This window comes from Podarcis cretensis, assembly GCF_951804945.1.
Source record: "Podarcis cretensis genome assembly, chromosome: 10".
Classification (NCBI taxonomy): Eukaryota; Metazoa; Chordata; class Lepidosauria; order Squamata; family Lacertidae; genus Podarcis; species Podarcis cretensis.
The window spans coordinates 26,573,746-26,591,871 of record NC_137179.1 but is presented as its reverse complement, the minus strand read 5'-3'; the positions used below and the strand labels follow the sequence as shown (position 1 = coordinate 26,591,871).

At 43.8% G+C, this 18,126-nt stretch overlaps 1 protein-coding gene across 1 annotated transcript; it reads left to right on the top strand.

Moving 5' to 3' along the window:
• Positions 1–255: 255 nt before the first annotated feature.
• Positions 256–11,276, top strand: RTCB (RNA 2',3'-cyclic phosphate and 5'-OH ligase). The gene is made up of 12 exons (XM_079992753.1): positions 256–456; positions 1,747–1,825; positions 2,398–2,465; positions 2,940–3,039; positions 3,875–4,031; positions 4,455–4,611; positions 5,952–6,111; positions 6,358–6,533; positions 7,030–7,218; positions 7,606–7,716; positions 8,166–8,285; positions 9,365–11,276. Exons 1-12 carry the CDS (start codon positions 364–366, stop codon positions 9,470–9,472), a joined length of 1,518 nt encoding a protein of 505 aa, XP_079848879.1. The 5' UTR covers positions 256–363; the 3' UTR covers positions 9,473–11,276.
• The last annotated feature ends 6,850 nt before the right edge of the window (positions 11,277–18,126 follow it).

Genomic DNA, 18,126 nt, shown 5'->3' with positions numbered 1-18,126 from the left:
TGCTCTGGTGATCTTCCCTTCTTTTGATATTTGACCCACACCAAGCGCGGTCCCTTCCACAACCAGCTTATTTCAACGCGCTGTCCCGTTTTGGACACTAGGCGGCGCTGCAAAGGAGGTAGGGAAAAAAGAAGAAGAAAGCCACTGGTTGGTTCGCGAAAGGCGAACGAAGTTTGTGCCTCTGCGGGCGCCGTCCAATCCTTTAGTTCTCCTCAGCTTCTGCCTTAGGGAGGCGGCGCGCGGCCTCCTCGGCTTCCGTAGCGGCGCTGAAGAGGAGCGTGTGCGCGCCGTTGGCGGACTTCAGTGACACGGAGCCACGGCAGAGAGCGGAGCTTGCTCGGAATCGCCGCCGCCGCCGCCGCCATGAGCCGAAGCTACAACGATGAGCTGCAGTACCTGGACAAGCTGGACAAGCACTGCTGGCGTATCAAGAAGGGCTTCGTGCCCAACATGAACGTGAGTGGGTCGGAGGACGGTGGGGGTCTGTGTGGGGACAGGCACGTAGGGGCGTGTTCAGTCTGAGCCGGTGCTTAGCCCCCCCCCCCGGCTCGCCTTTATTGCTGAAGTGAAGGAACGCACGAAGTACAGTGGTACCTCAGGTTACAGACGCTTCAGGTTACAGACTCCGCTAACCCAGAAATAGTACTTCGGGTTAAGAACTTTGCTTCAGGATGAGAACAAAAATCGTGCTCCGGCGGCGCGGCAGCAGCGGGAGGCCCCATTATCTAAAGTGGTGCTTCAGGTTAAGAACAGTTTCAGGTTAAGAACGGACCTCCAGGACGAATTAAGTACTTAACCCGAGGTACCACTGTAATGGTTAAAACTTCCCCCACGCATGTGCAGAGTGCAGCTCCCTCAAGATTTAAGTACCACATTGCCAACTGCTTTCCATACCTGGCCTTCTGATGGACATCATCCTTCAGTACATTGTGTCAAATCCCGGTTTGAAGTTAGTTTATGCTACATTCGGATTATTAGTAGCATTATGATTGCACTACTTATGCATGTGGAGCGTTAAAGCACTGCTGAAACCTTTCTCTAGTGAGATGAATGTGGTATTCAACTGGTTTTAAAACCGCTTGAAAGTAAAATTTTATATGCATGATAAAATCTTTTTTTAAAAAATGCCTCCTGAAGCAGGTTTCCATCATTGCTGGGTGTTGCTGTATTCTTGCCACGTTAAAAAGGGCTACCAGCAGTCAGTATTTGGGTCTTGGCTTCTTTCATGTTCTCAGAAGTGGTCTGGGATGCTTCTGTGGCCTAGAGCCAAGATACAGACTTTCCCAGATTGCCCCATAAGAAGGAAACTGTATTTTAGAAATGTTTAGGGCTTCAAGTACTTCTGAGAAGCTACCTCTCATTTTGTCACAACTAGATGAGAGTCTCTAGGACTGCTCAAGGAAGTTCTCACTTTTGATCTCTAACTGAAGATTGCTAACTACAGCATTGGTGTCATTCATGGGTCAGAAGATACATTTTGTTCCATGATTCAAGATATGTGAAATTCTTACTGAAACTCAACAGCTTCTGTAACAAGTATTCAGCCAAGCTTATTATATTCCAAGTTTTAGTCCATCTAAACCTTTACTAGAAGTGTCTAAAGTTTCCCTAATTGTGGCTAAGCCTTGTCGCCTGCTTAGATGCAGCTACATTCCAGCTTCTGCTTGAATGGTAAATCTTTGTCACTGGCCTTATGTAAGAACTGATGCATTTTGTTTCCCTTTTTCCTCATTCTTCTGTCTGTAGGTGGAAGGTGTCTTCTACGTGAATGATCCTTTAGAGAAGTTAATGTTTGAAGAGTTAAGAAATTCATGCAGAGGTGGAGGTTAGTATGTGTTGTCACCCAATCTCACTGGTTTGTTGTGTGTGGAATCATAGCTCCAGATTCACTTTTGATGAATCCAGAATTCACATAGATTCAACCAATGCATTTAGAGTTTAGGACTGCCTATATGTTCAGGCACCACAGAGCAATTCTTAATTGATGAAAAATATTATAAGCCTTCATGAAAATGTTCTCTCTATAATTAATCTGCCACTTGTCAGACTATGGTGAAACACAATTTATTTTAAGACTTAGACTTCATTTAGAAGTAGAACATGCTGCATAATTTTGCTTGCTTAATTTAAGCTAGTACTTTCTGGTCTGTCAAAAGGGATCTTAACTGCACTGAAATGAAACCAAATACCCCTTAATCTTGGCTTTGAAACATCTGTGTTCTTGGTCACAGCTTGTCTTATGCCAGCTCTAAGTAGATGTGCTTCACAGTGAAGTTTTCACCTGTGTAACATGGTCATGCAAATTTAAAGGAAAGTTGATGTAATGGTGTGATGTCATCAAACACAAATTTGTATGAAAGGAGGATGACTGTTCTTCTCATCATCCATCTTTTTTAGGAGCTGGTGGCTTCCTCCCAGCCATGAAACAAATCGGAAATGTAGCTGCACTGCCTGGCATTGTTCATGTGAGTGATTTTAAAGAGTTGTCCCTATATCCTGTTGACCCAGTGTTTCAAAATAGAAGCCCCATATGTGTTGTCAGCATTTGTAGCATTGCCCTCTTAATTATTCCAAAAATAATTTTGAAATAATTCAGCCTTCACTAAATTGACCCATCACAACAATTTCCTGACATTTAAATACCAGCAATCCAGGGCAAGATGACAGTTGTTAACATTCACCACTTACTTTTGAAGGGGGCCTACATGCAACTTATTCTGGCCAATTTCTAAATTTGTGAGCTGCCCTTCATGAGCTGGCCAATTTCTAAATTTGTGAGCTGCTGAGTTTTTGGCTAGGATCAAAGGATTTTTTTAAAGAAATGTCCATTTTGCAGTGACTGTGTGGCAGGGCAAGTAGAACTTGAGTCCATGCTGTCATAGAATCCTCATCTTATGACTGATTGCCTTTCTTTTGTTTATTTTAAAAATGAATTTCAGAGATCTATAGGACTTCCAGATGTCCACTCAGGCTATGGGTTTGCCATTGGTAACATGGCTGCCTTTGATATGAATGACCCAGAAGCAGTGGTATCACCAGGTATGAGCAGTTTGAATGTGATGTTCTCTGTGCAGGGAGAGAACCCTTATTCTGCAGATCTATGCAATCTATCGAAACCAGATGGGAAAACAAAATGTGTTTCACAGTACAGTCGTACCTCTGCTTACGTATCCTTCCACTTACGTAAACTTCGGGATATGTAAGCAGCAAATCCAGAAGTATATTTCCGGGTTTTTGCTGTGCACGCATTCGCAGAAGCGGTCTACTGCCGCATGTGCATGCGCACACAGAAGCGGTCCCTCCAGTTGCGGAAACCTCGGGATCCAACGGAAGCTCCGGAACAGATCCCGTCCACAACCGGAGGTACCACTGTACTCATTCAGATTTAGGTACATTGCAGATGAATATGTAAATTGTCAATTAACTTAGTTATTGTCTCACTGGACTCTCTGAAATCCATGCCTAGGACACTATTAACTGTAATGTATTGTAGCAGTGAAGACACCCACCCTGAAGCAAACTTAAAACAAATACAATTTAGGAATGCTTGTTTTAGAGTAAGAAGGGTATATTTGTTTTTAATAATAAGATAGCCCTTATGAATTCTGCATATTCAGGCTCCTTGAGCAGAAGTTCCATGAAGTGCTATCTTTTTGTAATCTGTGCCTTCCAAACCAGTGCAGATTAGTTGTGTTCCTTCTGACTAACAAAATTGAGGGGTTGATGTTTTTACTTGTCCAAGTCAGGGGACATTTGCTGAAAAATATTTAACTATAACTTCTCTTGAAGAACATTTGATTGTGGTGATGAGTTGGTTCTGCAATTGCATGTATGAATTTTGAAGGGTGCATTTGTATTTATTTTACTCATGCAGGTGGTGTCGGATTTGACATTAACTGTGGCGTACGGCTCTTGCGCACCAATCTTGATGAGAGTGATGTCCAGCCTGTGAAGGAGCAGCTTGCTCAGGCCATGTTTGACCATATTCCTGTTGGTGTGGGGTCCAAGGGTGTCATTCCTATGAACGCCAAGTAAGTGTTAACTTTCCTTTCTCCAGCAGCATCTCCATACTGGAAGGGTGTCTTCCCTCCACCCTTGTCTTTTTGTGTGAGAAGCAATGTATAAATTTAATAAGCCCTAACTGTACCTTAACAGTCAGGTATCTAGCCATGTTGTAGTAGGAAATAAAGAGCCATGTGTCATTGTTAATTCGGTCCTGTATTTTTTTAATTGGTTTTTTAAAAATAGCACCCCTTAACCAAAATCACAATGTATATAGTGAAAATACACAGTAAGAATCCACAGTCAGCAGTCTGAAATTATTTAACTGAGAGCAACCAAAGAAATCTGGATATCTGCAAAAGTTCAGGATTGTTTTTCTTATGTAATCAGTACAACAATACCAATCAGTTGTGTCAGTTACTAGAAGTCAATCTCTCTGTGTGTTGCCCCAGGGATTTAGAGGAGGCTCTGGAGATGGGGGTAGATTGGTCCCTCCGAGAAGGCTATGCCTGGGCTGAGGATAAAGAGCACTGTGAAGAATATGGGAGGATGCTGCAAGCTGACCCAAATAAAGTCTCTGCGAGGGCTAAGAAAAGGGGTTTGCCCCAGGTAATTGGTCTTCTGAGATGATGTTGCATTACCACTTAGAACTTCATGCTAACTTCTTGGGTACATTTCAGCAGAGTGAGAATATGCAAGGAAAAAATAAGTCTTGATGAGAGGATTATTATTATTGCTATTGCTATCACAATCACAAGATCCCACAGGGGGTTACAGCAATTAAGACACAATATTAAAAACAGTTTAAAAAAACTAACACTGACTAAAGGTGCTGGATTTGTTTGTAGCCAGGGAGGGCAGAATCTATGTTCAAGTACAGTGGTGCCTCGCAAGACGAAATTAATCCGTTCCGTTAGGCTCTTCGTATAGCGGTTTTTTCGTCTTGCGAAGCAAGCCCATTGACATCTTAGCGGATTAGCGCTATTAGCGGTTTAGCGGCTTTTAGCGATCAGCTGTTAAGCGGCTTATCAGCGGAACAGCTGATAAGCGGCTTAGCGGCTTAGAAAAAGGGGGGGAGGGGGAAAAACCCGCAGGAACTCGCAAGACATTTTCGTCTTGCGAAGCAAGCCCATAGGGAAATTCGTTTTGCAAAGCGCCTCCAAAACGGAAAAACCTTTGGTCTAGCGGGTTTTCCGTCTTGCGAGGCGTTCGTCTTGCGGGGCACCACTGTATCATTCAATTCTGAGTAAGCTCAAGGAATTTCCTGAAAACCAATGTCTTGGCATGCTGCTTTGTTAGGACAAGGATGTGAAACATATGCTGCTCCAGATCCTGTTGAAATGTAATTCCCTTCATCCCTGGCCATGCTGGCTAGAGCTGATGGGAGTTAAGAGTCCCACAATAATCTGAAGGCAGTAAGTTCCTCATCTCTGAGCTGCCATGTAAAAAAAATGGACAATTTTTGCATTGTCCAATATATGATGAACCTATGAAACAAACAGCAACAAGAAATATCAAGTAGGAGAATAATAGCTAAAAAATAAACTTCCATGTACAGATACAGTAACCCTTCCTTAGCATCTGATCAATAGAGGTCATGTCATCAATGTCCTGGGTTTGAGCTTTGCAGAGGTGTCTGGCTGCAGATGAAGATAAGCACTGGGCATTGACTACATGGGCTTTCTAGTGTGAACACAACAAGAAAATTTATATTCCCACAGTTCTAAACTGAGGCAAATATTTTACAGTTCAGTAAGCTGTAACACTCAGGTAGATTTCAGGCTTATAGCTGAAACCTTTGCTCTCAGCAGTATCTCTTCCTCTAGCGAGATGCCACATGGCATCAAAGACTGGGAGGCCATTGCCTCAACCTTTCTAAGGGAAACCAGTTGTCTTCCATTTTGCTTCCCATTTCAGAATCTGCTAAGCTTTCTTGTTTTATTCGACAGCTAGGGACTTTGGGAGCAGGAAACCATTATGCTGAGATCCAGGTTGTAGATGAAATTTTTAACGAATATGCTGCCAAGAAGATGGGCATAGACCACAAGGGCCAAGTTTGTGTGATGATCCACAGTGGCAGCAGAGGCCTTGGCCACCAAGTAGCTACAGGTATCTAGGCTTTTTCTTCCTTTCTTCTTCTTTGCCCTTGAAACTTTCCCCCCTTCTTGCAGGTATCCACAGACTCCAGTTACTGCTTTATGCATTATTTCCTCCCAGTCTTCATGCATGTCATTGGCATTTGTGGAAGCCTCAGATATGGCCAGTTTCTGGGTGTGCTAGTTCAGATGGGCTTAATGGAGACCTACATTGAATTTGCTTTTTGTCTCTCTTCCCCACCACCCACCCCTTTTACAGATGCCCTAGTGGCTATGGAAAAAGCTATGAAACGAGACAAGATCATAGTGAATGACCGCCAGCTGGCTTGTGCCAGGATTGCTTCCCAGGAGGGACAGGACTACTTGAAGGGAATGGCAGCAGCTGGAAACTATGCATGGGTCAATCGTTCTTCCATGACTTTCCTCACCAGACAGGTGAGAAGAAAGAGCATGAACTTGTTCACTTCTGTCTCTTTAAGCCCCAGTGGGATCTATTCAGCTGCATTCTGATTGATTGACACCTGGGTAACATTTCTGGAATGATTAAATTATTTTGTTCCAGAAGTTAATCCATATCATTCCATGTTGGTAGGAAGAGGTTGGCTTAACTGGATTGTGGATTGGTGGCGCAGTGCCTTGTCATCTTCCTCATAAACAGGATGTATGAACGGGGCTGGGCCCCATTAATGAGTTTTGTCTTTCTTGGGAGGAAAATGGACTTTCCCCTTGAACTTTAAACTGCTGAGTTACGTTCAGTAGAACAATGTGAGGGCACTGCGGAGAGTAGATGCTGGAGGTGTGGTTCCACCACTGTCATCATGGCAACAGCCATAAGTTATATGTTCATCAGATGATTTGGGCTCTTAACAGCTCTAAAAAATTTTTTTTTTTAAATTCAGAGACTTCTCCTTATGTCTATAATGTTTTCTAGGCTTTTGCTAAAGTCTTCAATACCACCCCTGATGATCTGGATCTGCATGTGATCTATGATGTATCTCACAACATTGCCAAAGTAGAGCAGCATGTGGTAGATGGAAAAGAACGGACCCTGCTGGTGCACCGGAAAGGAACAACCAGAGCTTTCCCTCCTCACCACCCCCTCATTGCGGTTGATTACCAGGTATGAATTTGTTGCCCTTTTCTTTCTTACCAATGCCAACAGTTCCTGCAAATAGTATATTTGTTACTCCTCGTGGACTTCCACACCTAACAGCTCATGTTCCTACAATTGTGTTGGTGCACTTTTCTACCTTATTCCTTTTCATGCAACCTTCTAGCTGTCAAGACTTATAGTTCTCAATGTCTGCTGTACTGCTGTATTGCAATCAAAACATCCCGATTGGTCAAATTTTGCATGTCTCCTGTCTGACATTTCCTTGATTCACTATGGAAGCTTGACCCTGAGTGGATCAGTAGTGACCTTCAGTGGACCCTTGCTGAACAGCATATGCTTACAGCTTGAGGGGACGTGTCATCTTGATTCTGCACCCTTCTTTTGCCTCTGCAGCTAACTGGCCAGCCTGTCCTGATTGGTGGAACAATGGGAACTTGTAGCTATGTCCTTACTGGTACCGAACAAGGCATGACTGAAACCTTTGGTACCACCTGCCATGGAGCGGTGAGTAACAAAGCAACTTTCAACTTTCATCTAGTTTGGGGATGGGCAGCCTTCCATCTAGTGGGATATATTTTGTTTACTACCAGAACCCCAAGTTCCATCAACTGGAGCCTTGTGCAGAACCCATATGTTTCCAATGAAATACTTCCAGCAGGAGAACAATAGCTGGGAGTCAGGCAGTAGATTTAGCAAGTAGATTTCCAACACCCAGTGATTTACTGGTAGATCCAGAATTACTTTGCCCATCACTGCTCTTACTCAACTGCTCCCTCGCTTCACATTTACCATATTTTTTGCTCCATAAGACGCACTTGTCCCTCCTAAAAATGTATGTATCCCAGGCTCTGCTCAGCGCTCCCTTTAAAGAGCTCGCAGAGAGTGTGTGCGGCTTTTGGGGGCGTTTCCCCCAAGTATATGGCAGTAACTGAAACAGCGATTGTCGTTTTTAGGGCCGTGCATTGTCACGTGCAAAATCTCGGCGCAACTTGGATTTCCAGGACGTATTGGACAAGCTGGCGGACATGGGGATTGCAATCCGGGTTGCATCCCCCAAACTGGTTATGGAAGAAGTAAGTGATTTATAAACTTCTTTGTGGGAATTTACTTCTGGGGTGAGCTTCCTCTCCTGGTGAAGTATTAACGTCTGCCAGCAACAAGGTGACACAACACTTTATTGGACTCTGCCATTCTAGGAACCTTAAACCTCTTCCAGGCTAAAATGGTTTCCTCTTCTCTCCCCCTCCCTCATTTGGGAACATCCAGTGTCCCATGTCACTGTTCAGAACATTCCTTTTGTATCGCTTTATAGAGTCTGAAAGGCAAGCGAATGTTGTACATTTCATTTCAGTTATTTCTTCTGATGCCCAAAAAACATTTTTCCCCTAAAGATTGAGGGAAGCTTGTTGAAAATTATTGTTATTACTACTACCAGTACTACTACTACATTTCTATACCACCCTTCATCGGAGAATCACAGGGTGGTTTACAGTACACCTGTTCAAAAGGACTTAATATAGTCCTTCATAAACTGAATAATGGGGGGTGGGGGTGGGAAATAGGCGCTCTCCTGTCTTTTTAAGCTTGGTAATATGGGATATGGTGAAAGCCCCCCCCCTTTTTTTGAGGGAGTTACTGTAGGAGGAAGAAGGGCCTTTTCAGTGGTAGCACCAATCTTGCTTAATTATTGTTTAAGAACCTCGCCTTAATCCAAGTCTTGAGAAATCAAAGAAAGGCATTACTCTTTTAAGCACACATTTTGGAGAGTTTATATGAGATTTCTGGCCTTGTATCAAGGAAAGCCTAAGTGATTTTGCTTAGATGATTTTTGAAATTAATAATAATAATAATAACTTTTATTTATATCCCGCCCTCCCCAGCCGAAGCCGGGCTCAGGGCGGCTAACAACAATAAAACAGTACAAAAGAATAAAATGATTTTTATTCTAACATTGTATTAATCTTATGAATGTATGCATGTATTGAGAGCCTTGTGTATTGCAAGCTGCCTGGTAGCTTTTTGAATGATGTGGAATAGAAATTCATAGTATTATTATCATTATTATTATTATTATTATTATTATTATTATTATTATTATTAAAAGACCTCAAAACATATTCTTAACTCTCCTTTTACATCTCATTTATCCCAGGCACCTGAATCTTACAAGAATGTGACAGATGTGGTTAACACCTGCCATGCAGCTGGCATCAGCAAGAAAGCCATTAAACTGAGACCCATAGCAGTGATCAAAGGCTAAGGAAGTCTTTCCCTGAACTGGCCAGCACTGTTCTTGCTGAAGACCTTTGAAGGTTGTTTCCATCTAGAATACAAACTGACACAGACTCTATGTTAGAACTCATTAAAGTAAGTTTGTGCCTGGGGGTGAGGGGCTCTCTTTGCTAAGGGGAGCTAAATCAAGACACATAGCCCTTTGTTTCTAGAGTGGTATCTAAAATTGGGTGAATTTCTTTTAGCAGAATCTAAAAGCAACCTTGTTCAGAAGATTCTTCGCTCGTAATAAATTATCTGTGCCCTTCATGGTGAGATTCTGACCAATGTTGATTTGATAGCCACCAATCTGCAAGGCGGCTTTCTCTGGTGTAGACCAAGTACAAATACTACTGTTCTCACTTGGTTGTTTTTGTATTTTTCTCCTGACATGAGTTGTTTGATCTCCTTTATAATGTACCAATCTGTACTATTGGAGATAGAAAGGGAATCTTTTTTTGCACTGTGAGTTGCAATAAAGCCTGAACAATATCATTCATATATGTGGCATCTACTGTCACAAGTACTCTACTTTAAAAGTCTATGATCAAATAGTTGCTCCCATAAGTGCACTAGCATGGTGGTTCTGTTGAATAAGGGGTGGTAGGTTTGCACAAGCTGTGTTGCCCATGATTCACTTGGTACAGCAGGTTCTCTGTGTATGTATGTTTACTGGAATCCCTGATTACAGCTCAGTTGGAAAACTTTGTTAGAGAAAATTTGGTATTCCTTGAAGAGAAGCCAACTTTTCCTTGATGTCCCTCATGAATCAGGGCATCCTGATGCTATAGAAGCTGTAATTGCTTTGGCATGGACAGATTGTGTCCTGGCACTAGAAAAATGAGAAACATAAGCTGAGCAACCATTCGAGGTACATAAGTCCTGTTTTCCACTGCACCTGGTCATTCAAAAGGTAAGGAACACTGCCTCTTAAAGCTGCAAGCTGGAGAACTTACCCAGCAGTCTTGCTACTTTTCAGTGAGTAAAGCTTTAGATTACTCTTTAAAACTGCAAAGGAGCATGTCAATTAGCTGTGCGCATAAAATGCAAAGCTAAACCACTTACCACAAAAATGTGGGTTCCCACAGAGGAGATTGAAGCCACTTCACTCCTTCCTCCAAGTCCTGCTGCTGTGAGCTAAACCTGGGCATGGCTTAGTGTTGTCTGTACACAAGCTTGTGGTTTGTCTCACTTCACATAAACAACAAGCTGTAACCGGGGTTCATTCTTGAGTTCACAGCTCATGGTTTGTCTAAAGGAGACAAAGCACGATCCTAGGTTCAGGTGACATGCTAAGCCAAACCATGGTTTAGCTCACAGCAGAAGTAGAGACATATGTTGGTAGTCTCCTCCCTGGGAATACTCATGTGTTCTCACCATGGTTTGACTTTCCTTTATGTGTGAACTGGCTCACTATGTAAAAGGGGGAATTGTTAACTCCTCATCTCATGGGCTGCTGTTCGCACATGCACATTGCAGATGGGTGGGGAAGCAGCAAAGCTACCTCTGTTTGGGTAGATTAGGATGATTTCAGCAGGACCAGCATAGGTTATTTTTCCCCTTCTGGCGCTGTTGTTTTCTGTTTACATTAAAGTGCTCCAGTACTTGATCTGTTGGATGGTTAGATTTTGAAAACACTATTGCCATCCTCTCATGAAGTAACAGTGATGGCTGCTCTATTCCACAATAAGCATGATTTGCAAAGTAATTGTTTGAATTTTATTGACATTCTGGAAGTGATTTTCTAGAGAGGTCTCAAGACCGACAAATAAACAGAGAATGCACGAAAATCACTGCAAAGTGTCATTATTTATATTTCTTGTAAAGAAAATTACATTTAATTTACAGATAACATGGAATTCTTGCTTGAGTAACCTGGTGATCCTCACACTTACGGTACCTCAGATGCTGTGGAAAAATAGTTAACCTTGAAGTTTGCAAATCACCTCTTTGCATTTTGCTATTCTGAGACTGCAATGCTATACTTGTTTATATTTATATATAAGTAAGTTCCAGTGTGGGACGCAGGTGGCGCTGTGGGTTAAAGCCTCAGCGCCTAGGACTTGCCGATCGAAAGGTCGGCGGTTCGAATCCCTGCGGCGGGGTGCGCTCCCGCTGCTCGGTCCCAGCGCCTGCCAACCTAGCAGTTCGAAAGCACCTCCGGGTGCAAGTAGATAAATAGGGACCGCTTACCAGCGGGAAGGTAAACGGCGTTTCCGTGTGCGGCTCTGGCTCGCCAGATGCAGCTTTGTCACGCTGGCCACGTGACCCGGAAGTGTCTCCGGACAGCGCTGGCCCCTGGCCTCTTGAGTGAGATGGGCGCACAACCCCAGAGTCTGTCAAGACTGGCCCGTACGGGCAGGGGTACCTTTACCTTTACCTTTACCTAAGTTCCAGTGTACTCAGTGGGGTGTAGACCTGTGTAGGATTTCACTGTGATTTCCCCCCAGCTAAATGGTGTAAATCCAACTACAGTCAATAGGGGGCATCTAGCTAAAGGGAAATGTAAGAAATTCAGAAGCTGTGGAGTAACTTCTCTAGGAGAGCTTGAAACAAGCCGCTTGGTAAAGAATCCAACCTGGCCCTTTCTTGTTCCGTGGATTCCTCTGGAAAAGGTTGTTCTAACTGATGCTTGCTGATGTCAGCAGTGACTTGGAATTAACTTAAAAGGGGGTAATAAAATGCAATATTGCTGAAACGCAGGCCAAAACAACAACAAAATGGTTGTAATGGCTATATAAAATCTATCCTCCAGGGCACTAGGATGACTCACGTGCGAGCTGAATTGCCTCACCCCTTATGTTGGCTTAGCACTACTATTTTAGAGTGGCGTTGAGCACATTCTCATACTTAAGAAGGCAGAAGAAGCCTAGCAAACGTGGCATGCTGACAACTTGGTGAAAGCAGTTCTGCCCTACGCTAATGTCTTCACTAAGACTTACATATCCTGTCCATTCTCTGGGGATGGGAGACCTTGGGGCCAGGGACCAAGCGTGGCTTTTTATCTAGCCGTTGGGCCTCTCCCCAGGCCACACACCTTCCTGAGTTACACCCTTTGTCGGCCCTGCTTTCACCTGGCTGGAATACATTCTTGAAGTCTGGCAATACCTCCTGCTTTCCTGGATGGAGGATGGGGAAGCAGGGGTGAGTGTGAATCAACTAGCCTGCTGGGCAGAAGTGAAATGCACATTCATTACTTGGTCCCCTTCTGCCTCCAGCTCTGCCCAGTGCTGGCATGTGGCAACCAGAAGGTTATGTAGAAGGGAAGGTGGCCCTTGGGCTGAAAAAACTGTTCACCACCTTTGCAGTAAACCATGAATACGTATCTGCTGGGATAGCTCAGATGGTAGAGCATGAGACTCTTAATCTCTGGGTCGTGAGTTCAAGTCCCACATTGGGGGGGGGGGGAGCCTGTCTTGCAGGGGATTGGACTATATGACCCTTGGGGTCCCTTTCAGATCTACGATTCTGTGACACTGGTGCCTAGCCCACTTGCTTTACAAGCTTGTATCCCAAAGGGATGAATTAGATGGGCTTTTAAACAGATCCAATTACAGCTCCCCTGGTGCGTTTGCACTGCGCTGACTTCCACCTATTCCTCCTGGCAGAGACTGCACTGGTGGCTCAACTTGCTGTCTGCTACAGGGACTGAGGTTGCTCAAGACTAACACTAAGGCTCCATTGCAAAAGGGAAATGAGAGCAGGAAAATGGAGATTAAACAGTCTGCTACTACAGGATGGCATGGCTGGTTGGAACTCTGCACAGGAGCGCTCTTAGCAGGAGGTGAGGATCCATTGTAGGCAGGGGCGGATGCACTATGAAACTCACAAAGCTTCAGCTTCACAGCCCCTAATCCTGGTGGGTCCCCAGGAGTGGCTTTACTCATGCATCCCCCACAAAACTTGAAAACTCTTGAGGCATAGGAAATATTTATTCACACCAGTGACTTTGACGTAAGGTAATCCAGTACAGTGGTACCTCTGGATGTGAACGGGATCCATTCCAGAGCCCTATTCGCATCCTGAAGCGAACGCAACCCGCGTCGCGATTTGCCGCTTCCGCGCGTGACGTCATTTTGAGCGTCTGCGCATGCACGAGCAGTGAAACCCGGAAGTAACACGTTCTGTTACTTCTGAGTCGCCGCGGAGCGCAACACGAAAACACTCAACCCGAAGCTACTTCAACCTGAGGCAATGACTGTATATCCATTTTAATCAAAATCTGAGATCATGGAATCATTATATTGTGAAGTTGGAAGGGACCTAAAGGGGCAACTAGTCCAATCCCTTGCAATCACAGCTGTCCCTGGGTGGGCTTGAACCACCAACCATCTGGTTAACATCCAGATGCACTGACCCATTGTGCCATGGAGCAGGTGTTGTTTTTTGTTTTTTTAAGTGGTGATCTGTTGTGGAACAACCCCACTGAAGACCTCATTCCAGACCTTGTTGCTGGTTGCGAAGGGGCCCCCATATCAGTTCAAGCTTCAGGGCCCCCAAATGTAGGTCCTACATGAGAGTTCTGTGGAGAAGCGTGCATTGTGTAAAATAGGACTGAACAGACATCAGGCTTGTGGGACCTCTTTTGTGTGTGTTTGTCTTTGCTAGAGACTTGAAGTCTACCAATCAACCAAAGCCAAGTGCAAAGTGTAGCTCAGGAGGGAAGAAAACCAGATGCCAAATGGTAGCTTAGGGAGCCAAGGCTTACTGCACCCCGTGATCCATATGTCAGATGAATATGAAAAACAAATCTATATTTGAGTTATTACAGATAGGGGTTCCAACAGCCCAGTTCAGCAAGAACAAAAAATGGCTCTCTTGCCAGTTGTTAAATAATTGTTGCCAGTTGGAAAGCCTTAATCTCCAGTAGATCCCAATATACCTGACCCTTCAGTAAAGAAGCACTTCCCAACAGCTTTCTGAACAGTTGTCCATTACCGTTGCCAATCTCAAGCCTGTATTCTGAGAAAGGGAAGAAAGCAATTCTGTTGGTGTGTCCACCGTGTGCCCCTTCCCTCCGTTCCAGCTCTTCAAGGGGATATTTTTCCACAGGTCAGGCCATCCTAGACACTTTCCCAAGCCCACATACCACCTGCCTCTAAGCTGGTGGTCCTTCTGCACGGCCCTTTTTAGGAGTGTGCAGTTACTCCTCCTTGGCAAAGGCAGCTGTGCTGTTGCCTTTGTTCTTCTATATTATAAATATGCTTAACTAGCTCCCTGCTCTCTTCAAAGAGAGAGCCTGCCTCAAGCATGTATCAACATGTGTGCAAGGCTTCAGCCGGAAACCTTCCATTAAAGAGAGAGCGAGAGCCTAGTTTGTAGCTGGTATTTCTTTCCCTTTGTCCTTTTCCGGTGATGGGTTAAGGCATGGCGGAGACCCAAAGCTGCTAGCATCCTCAAAGCGGTTTTTAAAACTGAACCAGCCATGAGTTTAGCTTCAATGCAAAAAAGAAGGAAAAAGAAAACATGATGAGGTGCTGAGAAATTAATTGAGGGGAGAAGTGTGCTATGTTATGGCCTGGCATGTTTCAAGTGTGATATAATTATATGACCCAACGGTACAAGGCAAATCTATATATTTTGGAAAGTTGTCTGTCTGTCCTGTTCTCTGAATTTGGATGGCGCTGTGGGTTAAACCACAGAGCCTAGGGCTTGCCGATCAGAAGGTTGGCAGTTTGAATCCCTGCGATGGGGTGAGCTCCCGTTGCTTGGTCCCTGCTCCTGCCAACCTAGCAGTTCAAAAGCACAAAAGTGCAAGTAGATAAATAGGTACTGCTCCAGCGGGAAGGTAAACGGCGTTTCCATGCGCTGCTCTGGTTCGCCAGAAGCGGCTTAGTCATGCTGCCCACATGACCCGGAAGCTGTACGCCGGCTCCCTCGGCCAATAAAGCGAGATGAGCGCCGCAACTCCAGAGTCGGTCACGACTGGACCTAATGGTCAGGGGTCCCTTTACCTTTAAGATGTCACAACCAAATTTTACATACAGGTTCCTGAGATCAAAGAGTGGTTTTTTTGTCTGTGCTTGGATACAATGAGATGCCGTTAGAAATCAATATGGTAGGTGGAATATTTCAAAACTGCACTCATTTTAACTGCTGATTTCCAACCCACTGATTTTTTTTTAATGGTTTATTAGAATTCCCAAGCAATGCTCGCTACAAGGGTGTTATAAAAATTTAAGAGAAGAAGAGTGCCCCAGGTGTCAAAATAACTTGGCTGGCCTTTGGTAGTATGCACCTTGACTCCAGCATGGTGGTGAGATTCATTGGTTGGTCAGTCTCGGACAGCAAAATGTCTTTACTCAGTGCTGCTCCTGTGCTTCGGATACAGATGGCTATCTTCCATCTTTTACAATGCTTGGAGGCCAAGACCCAACTGTCCCTTCATATAACTTCTCCTTTACTCCTAACATTGCTGAACGAACCAGTTTTAAGGGCTCAGTTTTTTTGGTCACCACACATGAGCCATGCAAAGGAACGAAAAAAGTGTTATGATTTTTTATTTTTTTTACCTGCTAGAAGCCAAATATAAGTTGCACATATTTTTATTACAGGGCTTTTGCCACCCACAAAATATCCTTTGCCCCTTCCTTCCTAGAGTAGAACATAACAGTGATAATTCTGAACTTTCTAATTGTCATCTTGCAAGCTGCATGCTTAGCTGCCACTGATCATTACGGGGGATTATGCTAAGCACCAAACTGTTGGTTTGGGCTTCTTTTTTTTAATGGTGCAGAAAAACAATTTGGGCTCAGAGACTGCCGTAACTTTAACACAGAAGTCTTTTCATCCTAAACAGGAACAGAAGGAGCTCAGCTGCCTTGTAATCAGCAGATCCAAAGGGCCATTCAGCAGCTTGTTATTCCCTGTCCTCACTGCCTTAGGTCTGGGACCTTAAATCCTTAAACTGGAGCAAACCTGGATCATTATGCATGCCAAACATGTATGCATGTAGAGTTCTAAGGTCATACACGCAGCCTAATTAGGGATGTCAGTTATGCATTGACAAAAAACAAAAAAGGTGGGTTGCATCACAAAAAGGACACAAATTTGCATGTAGTCATTTTTATATATAGATGCAAATTTAGAAGGGAGGACTGTAGTGGGTAAGACATCAGGTGATCTGTGTGCCTGCTCAGTCTGCTGACCAGATTCTGCTAATTATGGATGGGCAGCTTTAAGGCTCCTGCTCTCCCTTCTTATGGTTCCATATCTTTCAACCAGATTTGGACCAGGTAGCCCTGAAACCGAGAATCCCCTCAAGTAATGTCCTCTGACAGCCCTTCAAAATGGAGAACCAACCTTCTTAGTGAACAATTGACGAGAATTTTGACAACACATTTTGCTGCCTATCTGTATATATAACGGGCTAGAGACTTTTTTTAATAAGGTGATAATTCAGTGAAAGGGCCTGGAATATTCCAAAGGAGAACTGGATTCCTTTGGTAATTTGCCACTGAACTATTGCTTCTAGGCTGGAAACTTATTTAGCGGTAAAAAAAGAGGAAATGCATCACAAGTTTCCTTCCCAAATTTACAAAATGAAAAACGTAAGTGTCTTATTCAGCAAGAGAGTAACATTTTTTATTCTGAAAACTTGGGAAGGAAGCTGTCACCATATTTAAGATTTACGGCAATGACAGCTTTATGGCCTTCACTGCAGCCCTTTAAAGGCAGGGGTGAGAAATCAGAAACTTTACAGATGCTGCAAAACTGCAGTTCTCATCCTCACTGGTCATACTGGCTGAAGCTGATGGGAGTGGTAGTCCACCAAGCCCTAGAGGTTGGTTCCCCGCCGGTTCCCCATCCTTGCTTGTAGGGAACTTTGAGCTTCAAATCCCTTCTGACTCATGTGCTAATAGGCCTTCCAGCTGTTGTTTGACTACAACTCCCATCAGCCCCAGCCAATATGACCAATGGGATATGTAGTCCATCAACATATGGAGTGCCACAGATTCCCTAGTCCATCATAGGAATAAAGGCAGTTTCTTATAAAGTGCTACACACACTAAAAACAGGGTAAAACTTGTTATTTCACTCTTGTATCAGCAGTTTAGTGGAAGGGAAAATATAATAGTTGGTGATAATGACAGATCAGTGCCTGTTCCCTTTATACTCTGAGAGTCAGATAAATGAGAACATGTCAAGGAAGATGGGGGAGCTGGAAAACCCTTGATCAGAGATCAGAGCAAAAATAGCTCCAATCCGATTACAGAATAAATTGGATTAGAATAATTTTCAATTGTTTTCTGGTTTCAGAAAACATCAAATGAAAGTCAGAACCCCAAGCACTTGTGTTTTGAAAACAGTCACATCCTCCTTCCATGGAATCCTCAGGCTGGAGCTCATAGTTCTTCCGTTAATGGTTACCAGACCAGAAATAGACAAGATCTTCAGTGAGAAGCACATGGCCTCCTTTCCATTAAAAAACACGTGCATTAGAACTTTCTGATAACTATCAGCAATAACAAAAATTACCTCCAGGGATGTCTCCAAGGGAAGATACAGATTCCCCCACATCCCCGGGAAATGATGGCCGTTTTCTTAAGAGTTATGTGTGGTCTTGGTAGTTAAGGTTAGGGATGCAATAAATAATACATTTGGAGAAGTGGCATTAATTTGGATCGATCCATGTGCACCCTG

Bases quoted from the DNA above. Each gene is read 5' to 3' on its own strand.
- RTCB (XM_079992753.1), top strand. From the start codon at position 364: ATGAGCCGAAGCTACAACGATGAGCTGCAGTACCTGGACAAGCTGGAC. The intron at 2,466-2,939 runs GTGAGTGATTTT...AATGAATTTCAG, and splicing joins CACTGCCTGGCATTGTTCAT to AGATCTATAGGACTTCCAGA. The intron at 4,612-5,951 runs GTAATTGGTCTT...TTTATTCGACAG, and splicing joins AGAAAAGGGGTTTGCCCCAG to CTAGGGACTTTGGGAGCAGG.